This window comes from Oenanthe melanoleuca, chromosome 2, assembly GCF_029582105.1.
Source record: "Oenanthe melanoleuca isolate GR-GAL-2019-014 chromosome 2, OMel1.0, whole genome shotgun sequence".
Lineage (NCBI taxonomy): Eukaryota > Metazoa > Chordata > Aves > Passeriformes > Muscicapidae > Oenanthe > Oenanthe melanoleuca.
Genome location: NC_079335.1, coordinates 4,356,697 through 4,370,307, shown reverse-complemented (window position 1 = coordinate 4,370,307; position 13,611 = coordinate 4,356,697). Strand labels below are relative to the sequence as shown.

The following is a 13,611-nucleotide window of genomic DNA, read 5'->3' as shown; positions in this document are numbered from 1 at the left end:
AAAAAAAAAACCTTTAATATAAAAAGATGAAATTTAAATAGAAGACTGAATGCAAAAATTAAACCACACATTTACATTAAACTATGTTCATTATGTTGTCTAACACTTTATTAACTGTTTTCAGGGTACAAATAACCACTTAGACCAGCACAAAGGATAGCTAAACGAGTACTTTAAAAATATGAATTATTTGCCTGTACACAATGTACAATCCCTGAAAGGCAGCCACTCATATAAAATAAAAATAGGGCCTGAGAAGCAGTATCTCTAAGATGCCCCCAATCTGAACAAGCCATCAAGAATTGTGAATAAAAACAACTGTCTGAAGTGACTGAATGGCCTTCAAAAACCCACTTCTAATACATCTTCCAACTAACAACAACAAAGAAAGCAAAACCATGCTTATCTTCACAATATGTCAAGGTTAAGACAGGAATTACCACTGTTCCTCCATGCAAACATATCTGAATGTCCCATTTGAACAGCAGTAAAACTCTTTATATTTAATCTTTAACTGCCTGTTAACAGCCCCAAGCACTACACAAATACCAACTTCCTTTTGCTGTTAGCACTTCCAGCCAGATTAGACATTCATTTTTAGAAAGCCTTCACAGAATATTCAGAAGTCAAAATAGTCAGAAATGTTTATGTGGAGAGTTTAAAAGGAGTTACTCCAGTAGCTGTAATCAAAGGGTGTTGCACATTGACAAAATTATCAGTTTTGCCTATATAGTTTGGGAAAAAAGCCCTCTCAGCACATACTATAGCTTCAAATTAACAAAGAAATCTGTGACTTTGATGTAATATCAAATTATTCTGTCAATTTAGCAGAAACAACTATCAGGTGGATAGCTAAGGAGTCTGCAGAGCTGGACAGGGTAAGAGAGCCTTTGTGAAACTTGCCTTGGGCACCCAGAGCTGTCTAAGGCTTTGTTAAGACTCAGACACTCTACACTGGAACTCCCTGTTATCTTTAGTTTTACAGAGAAAACCAACTTCAAGGCAAGTGCAAACCTCAGCCTTAGCTTATCACTGGCATATACCAGGAGCAAGACACAACAAAATAAAAAAAACAAAATTTGCTGGCTCAAGGTGTCCCAAGTATTTCAGCCATTCAGTTAATGAAAGATACTTTATTCTGCCCATGCTTGGTTTTCCTGACCATCACAGGTACTGCCAGGAGTACTGGCATGTTATCTGGCTCTTTTCAGTCCACCAAGAAGAATGGGTAATTTTAAATTTTAAGATAATGAGCAAGGTGTAAAGATACAAAATCCATTAGTCACAGGCTGGTTTGGGCTGCAAGGGACTTTAAAGCCCATCTTGTTCCACCCCCTGCCATGGGCAGGGACACCTTCCACTGTCCCAGGTTGCCCCAACCCCATCCAGCCTGGCCTTGGACACTGCCAGGGATGGGGCAGCCACAGCTTCTCTGGGCACCCTGTGCCAGGGCCTCCTCACCCTCACAGGGAGGAATTTCTTCCCAATATCCCACCCAGCCCCACCCTCTGTCAGTGTGAAGCCATTCTCTGTGTCCTCACTCCATCCCTTGTCCAAAGTCCCTTCCCAGCTCTCTATCAGCCCCTTCAGGCACTGGAAGGAGCTCTCAGCTCTTCCCAGATCCTTCTCTCCTCCAGGCAGAGCAGCCCCCAAAAACACAACTCTCCCATAAGAGAAGCATCTACCAGAAATATCTGCAAATAGCAACTTCAAGCAAAATGCACTGAAAACTTGCTCTGAAAAGCATTTCTAAGAACCATTGCTCCCCCTCTGTGTTTGTTCAAAGCAGAGAGAATTGAGACAAATAATTAACTTTGTATTTCACAGCTACTGGGAACCCTCCTTTGCCTGCCAGTTCAAATTCTCTGGTTTTCACGAAGTGGAAGAGCAATTTAAGGATTTGGACTGATTCTGTACTACTCTGAATAGGGATTTCATTTTCATTAAAAGGCAGACACACTTCTCCTTCCCTTGTTTTTCTTCTTCATATGTCCAAAATTTTCTTTCATGTTTTTACAAGGTTCCACTCAGCTTCACCTTCTGGCAACTCTTGCCACTTCTTTCTACTATTCTCCCCACTTCAGCATTTCCAAAGTGCAGTTTTCTTGGTCAGTCAGTTTTCTGGCTCCATAATATTATTTTTGAGACAGTTATTCATACTTTTACGTCTGGAGCTTTTTACCACAATTTTTCCCGTTAGCAGAAAACACAGTTTCAGATAATTGCTTAAATTAAAATGCAGAGGGGATTACTTAAATCCACTTGACTTCATTAGCTTCTGATTTTCAAAAGTCTTTTCAAACAAAACCTTGTCATGACAGACCTTTTGTGTTTACCCATTTAAATCATAATGCAGATTCTTTCCAAATTCAAGTTGAATTCTATTCTTTCTGTAAAGCTCCACTGCTTACCAAAACCAGCTCCAAAACAGCAATTTATGATTTCTACTTTCATGTATGAATTGTAAGAGACATTTTACCAGGACATTCATATTGAGTTGGCTATAAATGTAAAATACTTGCTGACCATTCTTAATCCCCCTTTTCAACACATGTTGAGAAAAATTTGCATTTTTTATTCTGAGAACATATGGACTTCAATGGGAGAGAGATGCAAGTAACGTTTATAGTCTTAGCTAGGATTAACATAAGCAGAAATTACTGGAAATCTTCCTTGAATAAATTGGATACAGTCTTGAGCAAAGAAGGCATCAAGTTTATCAAGTTCTTTTTTCTTACATATTTCCTTCCTCTTCCTCCAGAAGCCTCATTTTTTCTTTTAGGGAAGGAAAAAAAGAAAAGTTATTTGATACAAGAGGCTCCAAGGACTTGTTTTGCACTTTTACTCCCAAGGTTTGAGAGGCAGAGCTGTGCCCCTCTCACAGCAGCTCAGCAAGGCTGTGTGAATCACTTTATCCTTGTCCTGCCAGCTGCATGACTGGGATTTAGATCCCACCAATCCGATAAGACAGCTTGGATATTTTTTCACAAAGCAAAACTGCACAGCAATTCCCTTAGGACTGTACAGTGAAAACTATAATGCAATTTTCAGATTTCTGACACTTTTTTCTTTACAGCAGTACAGGATTGCCTGGGACTGTAATTACCTTCACTGAATCTAGTAAACTCTTCGGGAAAAATCGTCTCAAACCAACATCTTTCCTGAAAGAAAAAATACACACAGCATTAATATCAAAAACATTGTGCAGGATCATATTTCTCTTTTCAGGGTGGTGCTTTGGGTCTATTTTTTGTTTTGTTTTTTAACTAGCATATACAATTACTAAATCATTTCCTCAGAGAAAATCTCAGAGAAACAGACTACCATTAAAATTCTAACTAGAGCCATTCCATATCAAGTGTGGCACAGCAGCATCTTCTAGTTTAAACCCCAAAGGATATTACACTTAACCAGGTATCTGTGTGTAAAGTCCATTATTTGAAATGGTAGCCTGGGCCACGAGAAGTTTTGAGAATAAAAACCTTTATTTGTACATGTTTTAATAATTTCAAGAATATAGAAAAAATATTCTTAGAGCATGTAGTCAGGTGAGAAGCAAACAACATGAAAGTGGAAAACCCTGACAAACACCTCATTAGAATGGAGCAGAAGATATAATAAAGAATTACAGAATGGTTTGGGTTTGAAGAGACCCTAAGAGACCATCAAGTTGCCATGTTCCACTAGACCAGGCTGCTCAGAGCCCCAACTTGGCCTAAGGAATCCAGGAATCCATAAAGGAATACACGATATCACCTCACTAAGCATGCTGAGTACAATTCCACTACTGCTTTACCCTTTGAAGCACTATAATTAAGGAGTTGTTTAAATTTCTACTACTATTTTTTCTCATACTGAACAAATTAAGATTACCAACTTTTTCTTGCAAGCAATGTCAATTTTTGCAACTGTAACCAGGTGACTCAGATTTTGTAATCTGTGAGCTCAGATTTTGTAAACTGAATTTATCAAACTGATGTTCACACTTACAAATTGGGTTGTAGCCCTGGTTTGAAAACCAGAGCCAGTAAATATTTCTATGCTCTGATGTGCTGCATGTAGCTTATGTCTGACATGTGTTTGTGTCACTACAACCGAACATCAGCTCCAAAAAAAGGCACTGAAGAAGTTGCCAGTGATATAAGTGCAGAAGACATCACTGTACAACCAAGTACAAAAAACTGCATATAAAAAAGGAGAAACTAAGAGAAAAGTATAAACAGGAAAAGGATTTATAGCTGAAAGGTGTTATTGACTTTTTTCCTTTAAATTTCTGACATTACCATCTCTTTCAAATGTTCCTATCTGCTTCTGGCACAAGTATGAAAGTGAGCTTTCCATGACTGCATGCTTCGAACACACACAGAAATACATCTGGAATTCTTACACTTGGCAAAGCAAGGAAAAGCTGTTAGCAAGTGGAGATATTCAGGATTTATTTACTGCTACCTAACGGCACAAGAACAAAGCCAACAGTAAAATCAACATAAAATGCTCACTCAGAAGAATAAACCAGGGTATTTTTAAAGCTCTCTGAAGATGAGTAGTATACAATTTCATACTAAAAACATCCTCAACCAGGAGGAGCAGAATGTTCATGTGCAGCACTGGCATCTGTGCAATGACAGTAAGCTGCAGGATTATAAAACTTCATAAATGTTAATTCCTTCCATGCATTTCTTCTCAAATGCAAATGACACTCGGTTTATCATCCCACACAGTTAAATGAATCTAACACACTATTACCATCTAAATAATATGCAAAGACATCTTGACAGGATGTATTAGTTTAACACTAAGCATTTGAGAGTTGGTGCTTCTGAAATGAAGCACCTTCCATCACCTTGGTATCCCTCATCTTAACAGTCCTGCAGCACACAGCTGCCACAGCCTCACTTGACTCATTACTAGGACAAGCTGTAGAGCAGCCCTTTGTACAGATCTGTGCTCAACAAACTGAGAAGGAATTCTTATGCAAAGTACAACAGACCACAACTCTTAACAAAACTTGTTAATAAAGCATTTCATGTGTTTAGCTGAGATGGCAAATTTATTTGCTGGAGGAGAATTTAACAAAAGAACCACCCAGATCTAATGCCCTTGCCAGCAACAACTTATGGATACCTATAAATAAAGAGAATAAGCACTGGAAATTGGAACAAACAAACAGTTTTACACACACAATCCTACAAACTCCTTCCCAGCTGTGCTGTGTGGGAGTGGAATGGCCAACAAGGGAGCCACCAACTCAGGGCTCTGGATGAAGGACTCAGACATATGGCTTCTGATTGCCAACAAGAGATAACCAGCACTGAGAGCCTGGTTCCTACAGTTCTACCACAGCTTTGTGCTTAACCTCATCTACTCCAGCCTACTCGTGGGCTTAAATCTGAATTCAATTATTTTAATGTACAAACTTCAGTGGGATTAATAAAACACCAAGTACAGATAGGTGATACTGCTTGTCTTACAATGATAAGCAGATTTAGGCAGCACATATGTATTTTTCACCTCAATTCAAGTTAAAACACAAAAAGTAACATTAGATTAACATAATAGACTTTAACATGCCTTTTACCAAATTGTGGCTGCACCTGTTCCTTCCCACAGCTCCCATTTCTGTACTTGCAATTATCCCTGTTCTTGCTAACAGGCTTCACATTTATTATGAAAAAATTCTTCTTTCACTCCATGAAGGCCCAACTATTAAAGGCTACTTAACAATCTGATCCCATCTACCATTTCCCATCCAGATCTGTTCTTGTATGGCAATCTGATCAAAGACAAATATACATCAAATAGACAAAAAAAAAAAGTGACAAAAGCAGGCAAGGAGCAATCACACCCAATGCAAAAAAAGGCCATTTAAAAATTGCTCTCAGCTGGTTAAGTGCCTCATGATGTACTAAAACCAGCAATCCCCCACCAAAAATACCAAAAAGCCACACTTGAGCAATAAATATTACTTGTGCAGTTAAACATTTATGAGCTATTAAGGTGGTAAGATCAAATTAATGCATTTTGGGGATCACTGGCACTTTTTGCAGACTCTTTCCAGCTTGTAATTATCTACAGTATAGTCAATTTAAGGTGGTTTTATCCTTCATCTCTCCCACTAAATCCCATACAAATCACATCTAGGTTCTCAAACAAGAAAAAACTTGATATGCACAATTCTTCATGTCCAAGTCCACATGGCATTAAGCTGTTACATTTTGAATAGCAAGGTTTTACTTTATTTTGCCTTTCACAGCAGCAATTTCTTACTTTCTACCAAAGCAACCACTGTTTGGAAAACACAGACTGAGGGAAAGAAATCACTTTGAAACTGGAAGCAGCACCACACTGAGTCCTTCTGGAACTCTCACCTGTTACAATTATTAATTTATACTTTGTGTGACCTGTTATGATCTTGCTTTCCTTAATCTCATTGTTTCCAAAATCATTAACCTAATCACTAATGCTTGTAGCTTCTGACTTGACAAAAACCTGACTTAAAAATACTTTATTCAAGTTCTTACTGGAACATATGTATGTAAACTACACCAACCATAACTTACATACTTTCAAATCTTTTTTTATATCCCCTTTTAATCTTGTGTATCTGCTCATCCCCCGTATTTTTACTAGACCTTTCTTATTTTGTGATGTGTTCTCTCAACCAGGTTATTTCTACTAATATATCTACAGACAAAAACCCGAGGTTCTAAACAAAAATTTTAAAAAATACCTAATTCAAACAAAAGCTAAGTTTAAAAAAATCTGGATAAATATAGGAGCACTACAGAAATACCAAATAAGCAGACTATTCATCAAAGTTATCTTTACCTAGTAACATCACAGATCCCTCAAAAATCCTTGAAAACTTATTCATTGTTGTATAAAATCTTACCTTCATCCTCCAAATGCTCTAATTTCACATCTCTAAAAGTTAGCACCCATTTGTCATTAAAAATAAGATTACAAATCAAGACTTCAAGCATGCAACTGGGCACAGAAAAACACTGAGGAATAAAATCACTTCACACCAGAGTTGGTAAATCTCATAAACATTAGCACAATTGCTAAAAATCAGAGAAAGCCTCCTGATCAAGTTTAAACTCCTCCAAACCTACTTTTCTGGACCAGAGTCAAAGGCACTTTTCCTACTTCTACATCTCAATGGGTTTCATCATCCTTTTCTTACATTAAAGCATCATAACAACCTTAATGGAACAGAAAAATTACAACAGAAACATTCTGTCATTGAACTGAATTTATTGTTCCTGATGCAGAGAAGGGACAGCTCAAACCTCAAGCTAGAACACAATACTTACTCTAACACTTCATAGTTGGACTTCTTTTCTAATGCATTGCCTCTCATCTCTCCGTAGGATCTCCTGAAGTCAGGAAAAATATTTGAAAGCAACAATTATTGGATAATTCATCCTAAAACTACAACATCAAAATAATCAGAACTTCCACACAGCATCATAAAAAACTGGCAGAATGAATTCAAAGGTAAGTATTAAGCACATTATTATTCAACCTCAGCAGAACAGATTTTTATTTTACAACTTAACTGCATGTTCAGAACCACTTTAAACCACTGCTGCTACCAAAAGAAGTGACCTAACCTGGCCCTCAGCAGCTCACACTGCACTTCCTCATGAGAGCCCTCTGTGCATGGAACAGGGAGAACCAGAGCAAGCAGGGAATAATAAAAACTGCTTCAATCCAGACATGGTCACATTATCAAGTAAATTAATAAATAGGAAGCTTTGTTAGGAGAGGGCTGAGATCATCGTTCTTATGGAGAAAATGGCAATGCTCCTTCTAAGAGATTCAGTAGTTCATCTAAAAGAAGTATTTCACCAAAATGCTCTCAAGAGCCACAGCTTGAGAACCAGGGAAGGCAGGACCTGGCTGACAACATAATCACAGATTATTACATGCATCACCTGTTTTGAAATAAGGCACAATGATTTTATAAGTGCATAAGGAGTTTGCAGTAACACAAAGAATTTTTGTTTTCTCTGGGGCTACCAGCAAAACTTATAACAAAGGTATCAGGTTCTTCTGTGATACCTGGGAAATTTAATAAGCCTAAATTTAGTTTTAATTTGGAAAGTAATGTTCAAAGGACACTTTTATTCTCTCCTAACAAGTTTACATTTGTCATTCATTTCTTATCAATTTTACTTCTTCCCTAATCTCCCTGTATGAGACATCAGCACAACTAAAGCAAATGTTTCAGGCTGGAAATTCTCCATAAATTAGCAAAACCCAACACATGCATTTCAAAGCTGGGAACTCTCTCAAGGATCTCTTAATCTGATATATTTATCTTTATTTTCCAGCTGTCTATACAGTTGACAAGAACACCAAAAACACCCAAAAGGATCCTTAGGATTTAATCATTTCAAAACAGCACATTAAAAATTGAATAAATACAGAGAGGAAAGGTAGCACCATTTATCTATAATTACATTCTTTAGCTGTAGGATTTATATATGCAGAATCACAAGACTATTTACTAAATAACACCACAGATGCATTTTTTTTTTAAAGCATACTTCAATGTTATTATTCAATGAATTATTCAGATGAAGAATTCACCCAAAAGGCAGTATCAAGATGTAATTAATTACAATTTAAAAATAATGTTAATTTTAAAATCACTAGAAATTAGTTACAATAAAATCTATTCCGTTTTTCTTCAAACTGTTTCATAGCAAAAAAAAAGGTCTTATGATGTTTTATTCAACTCTATTGGTCAAAATTGATGAACTTTAAGCAGTTTTAAAATTAATGTATATATTCTGTCAGAAAGATGTTGAATAATAAATTAAATTATCAGCTTACCGGATTTCAAGGCAACCTAGTTTCAAAGCAATTTCCTGGTCCACTTGATCTGCTATTTCTAACATATAGTCATTTTTCACCTACAGCAAAAGAAGCAGGTAGGCATCACAGAAAAATCAGTTCAGTGCCAATACAGACTAAAATACTCCCCAAACAACTTTGAAATTAATACATCTTAATTTTCTGGAACGTCAATTCACAGTCAGGAAGAGAAAAAATAATTTGTGTTCATATTCTTCACAAATGAGCTGCACTTTGGTAAAAAACACATTTCTACCACAATGAACTTGACTGAAAAATTCCTTATCTATGTCAATATTGGGTATGCTTTATTAAATATAATCAAAATTCACAGAGGACTGAACAGATGGTTACACCTGCATTCCAGCTAGGAGAAGGCAGGCTGTTTCCTTGAACCATCCTGCTCAACAGGATTTAATTGTCTAAGCAGATCTCATAATACAAAAAAAAACCTGATAAATGCCTGGGAATTATTGTGAAAATAAAAACAGAAGTAAACAGAGAAGAATGTGCAAATTGTACTGCACACTCACTTAAAATAACACTGAACTAGCAAGAAGAACAAAGAATGAAACTGAGTGGTGACCACCTACAGTAGGAAACACTTCAAATCTTCATCCCATGTCCTGGACTTGTTTTATTCACCTACATGGATGTGGGAAGAATCCTATTTTTTAGGTAATACTTTCACCACACTGGGGTAAGCAAATTATACAGTAACAACAACAAAAAACTCAGGCAGTAAGACAGAACAAAATCAGCGCCCAACAACTTCACTCTGCAAATCTGCTGCAGTAACAAATCTCGACAGCTTTTCCTTTCCAGCTCCTCCTATCCTCTTATGAAAAGATCAAGTTGCTATTGAGATCCTAAAGTTCAGCAAGTCCCAAAATACCACAAAAATCCACGTGACTGACTTGCAGATCAAAGAGGAGATGCTGCACTCTGAAAGCAACACACTTCACCAAGTGGGTTTGCTGAATGATGACAAGTTGTAAGAACAACTATTTCAAACTACTACTGCTAGGAAATGCATAATTTAGGAGATAAGGAAGTACAGCAGTGGATCCAACATCTGGAGATGTTCTCCACTCTGCCTTCTCCTCAGAAACACGTGAGCATCCAGAACAAAATTCCCTCAGCACCAGTGCGGCAGCTGGCTCCTGCTCCAAACTACAAACAAATCCCTAAAAACTTCCTGGATCTGAATTATGTGAAAAGTTTTAATTTGTTATTGAAAGACATGAAAGAAGAATTATGATAAACTGTGCAAGAGTGAGAAAATGAATTATTACAATAGCTGAAACGTGAGAAGAAAGCTTCTTGCATTAGAATTCATACAGGCACTCAATATGACAAAATAATGAGCTTTTAACTCTTCTCAATTCAATTCCTACAAATACTAGTGAGACAGGAGAATAACTGCCCTTCAGCATCATGTAGTGTGCTATTTGTACACACATATGGAAATAATAATTCTGTATTCCCATAGTAATAGTATACACAATATGAATTAACAATTCTCCTCTTCATTATGCTCACAATTTTAAATAACTGGATTTAGACTGGATATTAAGATGATTTCTCCACTGAAAGGGTGGTCAGGGATTTGAAACAGACTGTGCAGGAAACTGGTGGAATCACCATCTCTGGAACTATTCCAAGTATGGATGCAGCCCTTGGGTGCATGGCTCAGTTGTGGATATGGCAGTGCTGGGCTAGTGGTTGATAGTCCAGGTCTTTTACAACCTAAATGGTTCCATGATCCTATACACAGCAAAATGTAAGAAATTACACCAGGATCTCTGTTCATGAGAAAGGATTTTGAACTGGTCCTGCACTAAAACTCTCAGACAGGGGCTCAGGGCAGGTAAATCAGGGATGGAGTTTCAGGCTCCACAAAGTGCCATAAATGACCTCTGCAAACACATGTGGGTGGTGAACAACAGCACAGCCCTCCTCACCCTCAGGTCTATGTGGGGATACCTGAAAATGAAACATGAGGTCAGATCACATATGGATACCCAAATTCCAGAAATTCTCATGTCCTTTTTCTGAGAATTCACCTTCATGTACAGCCTAAACTACTTCACCTAAGTAAACCTGTTCACAAAATCCCCTAGATAACCTGCCTTACATCCACCCAAATCAAATACCCAATTGACTGATCACTTCTATTTCACTAAACTTTTTTTTCTTAAACTACAGATTCAATTTTTTAAACCATTTCAAAAATTTTGCACCATCAGGAAATTACAAAGCTGTTATCCATCTATTACTTGAGGTATTCAGACACCAAGAAGAACTGGCTGTAGCAAAGTAGTTTTTCAATCCTGACACACAGAACTTCCACTAGCAGGAATGCTGCTAATTTAAGGCCCAGAGTATTATGACCAAATGTGGATTCATTTATCTTCACAGCTCTTTGCCTTGTGGATCCCAGTGCTCCAGTACTCAATTTGTTAAACTAAACAGCTTAAGAGCATCTCCAGCTTCATGCAAACATGATTTTAAAATGCTGCTAGTCTCTTATTCCATAAATAGATAAGCAACATTACCCAAATATTTAAAGTTTGGGGTTTATCTCCTCTTGCCCTGTGGCTTGTGAGCTTTCACAAATTCCAGTCATGTTCCCAGTCTGAGTGTGCAACTACAGACATCAGATATTGACTAAGAAAATGTAAAAGACCATCCCCCATTCCAACAAAATGGAAGGCAAAAAAGAAGTATTTTACATTCTATACACCTACTTATTTTAGTGTTTAAATTTTGTGAGTCATAAAAAAAGATTATAAGCTTCAGGGTTCTCACCACAGGTGAGAATCCAGTGGTCTGGATTCTACTATGATCAGTGGTCAGTGTTCTACTATGGATAACCAAAGGTGCTTTGTTTTTCCTGTTTTTCATAAACCTGCCTGCACACATTCTTCTTTCAATTTCAGCAAGGAAAAAAAAATAGATTCAATTTCTACTCCCAGAATACCAATGAGAACTCCTCTTATCACCTTTAATTTTGCTTGACTATTCTCTTTGAGATGGCATCAGATCAATGGATGAACTAATGCCTGTGCAGAGATTAGATAAGAATTTTGCAGGAGGTTCAGCACAACCTCCTAAGGAAAAAGCCTGAGCAAATATTAAGTGGAAGAGACATAAGAGATAATTTAATGGTAATTAAATGCACTGTCACAAGGCAATTGAATAGTTTTCCAAGAAGTCTTTTGTGTTTGCTCAATTATAACTTTTATTATTATTATTATTGTTAATATAATTAAATGAGAAAAATGAGAGTATTTTCTGGGTTAGACAAACAAAGGCCCCATCTTCAAGAGCACAAAGCCTATATATACAAAGGCACAAAAATTGAACTCTTAGAAATCTAACAAAACCTATCAGGCTTTTTCTGCTGACTACAAATTCAGAAGTATGTTTAGAGAGAGGATGAATCCTTCTCTGTGGAGCTGGAGATCCTGTTACCTGTGAGCTTCTCATCCTCCCTGGCAGTGTGTGCAGACCTTTGGCTGTAATTCCTATGGTTTGGAAATTCAGGTAACAGTGTACAATAACTGGAGAAACTGAAGAATACATCTATATATACATAGATATATAAATACACACATCCTTTTCAAGCACATCAAGCACCACTGCCATAATTTCCTCTGCAATTTAATTGTTCAGAATGGGATCTCTCCAAAGGCTAAATCAGAAAAAAACCTGCAGGATGCTGTTTAATACACCTGAATTTTATCTAATTTGTAAGACAAAACCGATTAATATAAATTTGTCACACAAATTTGGTTTTGAAAAAGCCACCCCAAAAACTCAAGTGGCCAAACAAGAACCCAAAACAGGAACCCTTGATCTCTTTCTCGAGCCCAACAAAGCCTTTAAGGTGCTCCTGTTGAACCTGTGTGCCAATACATCATTTATATTCCAACACTAGAGACCAGATGCTCTGGCAATGGTAAAATTGCATGAAGTCTGTATCTATCTCCAGTACTTTATGGTCACAATGTTACAGCAATAAAAATGCATAAAGATCAACAAGGCAAACATTTGGATTGACTCCAAGATTAAGAATTCAAGTGTCAACATTGCTAAAATCCTATACAATCAAAACCCAAAATATGATATCTGAAGTGAGTCACTTTGGTGTATGTTGCTTGTAACATATTTGCTTCCACTGACTTATTCATTCTGTATTCCCACATAATGTGCTTATCTCAACTCCCTGAGAAAAATATATTGGAAAACAGTTTAAAGGAAGATAAGAGACAAAAGTAATTTATTTCTGCAAACTGTTGTGCTGATTTCAAGAACCTTTTCCCTTGGATTCTTTTAGTATGTTCTAACAAGTTTAAGTCAGATTTACAGTCTAGCAGGTGCATGCTTTGGGGGAAAAGGATTAGTCTACTTAAGTTCCATTTAACACGGAATAATGGAAATAAAAACTGTTTCAGGCCTCCAGGCAAGTACTACTGCAGTGCCAGTGTCAGAGGAAGCAAATCTACCAAAATTTGCTCATTCATGGAGTGGCAAATCAGAATTAAAGTGTGACCTAAACTTCACATTTGGAGTTGACTTCTTGACTATGAACAGTCTGATACAAAAAAGGGCTGCACTGTGGGGAAAATAGGAATAAAGGCACTTCTAAGAGGTAGGAAAAAAGAAGTCTTTTACATGTCCTGATAAAATAAAAAATGAAAAAAAAATCATCATTGCCCCCACACACAGAATACACATTAT

The 13,611-nt window shown here is 37.0% G+C and overlaps 1 protein-coding gene across 3 annotated transcripts in view; it reads right to left on the bottom strand.

Annotated features, from left to right (window-relative positions):
- Positions 1-13,611, bottom strand: part of PTK2 (protein tyrosine kinase 2) — a 188,866-nt gene that overhangs the window by 66,160 nt on the left and 109,095 nt on the right. For all 3 annotated transcript variants that reach the window (XM_056482884.1, XM_056482885.1, XM_056482883.1), the window contains 3 exons: positions 8,845-8,924; positions 7,317-7,379; positions 3,107-3,161 (listed from right to left, as the gene is read on the bottom strand). In XM_056482884.1, the coding sequence (XP_056338859.1) occupies positions 3,107-3,161; positions 7,317-7,379; positions 8,845-8,924 (198 nt within the window). The remainder of the gene's footprint in view (positions 1-3,106; positions 3,162-7,316; positions 7,380-8,844; positions 8,925-13,611) is intronic.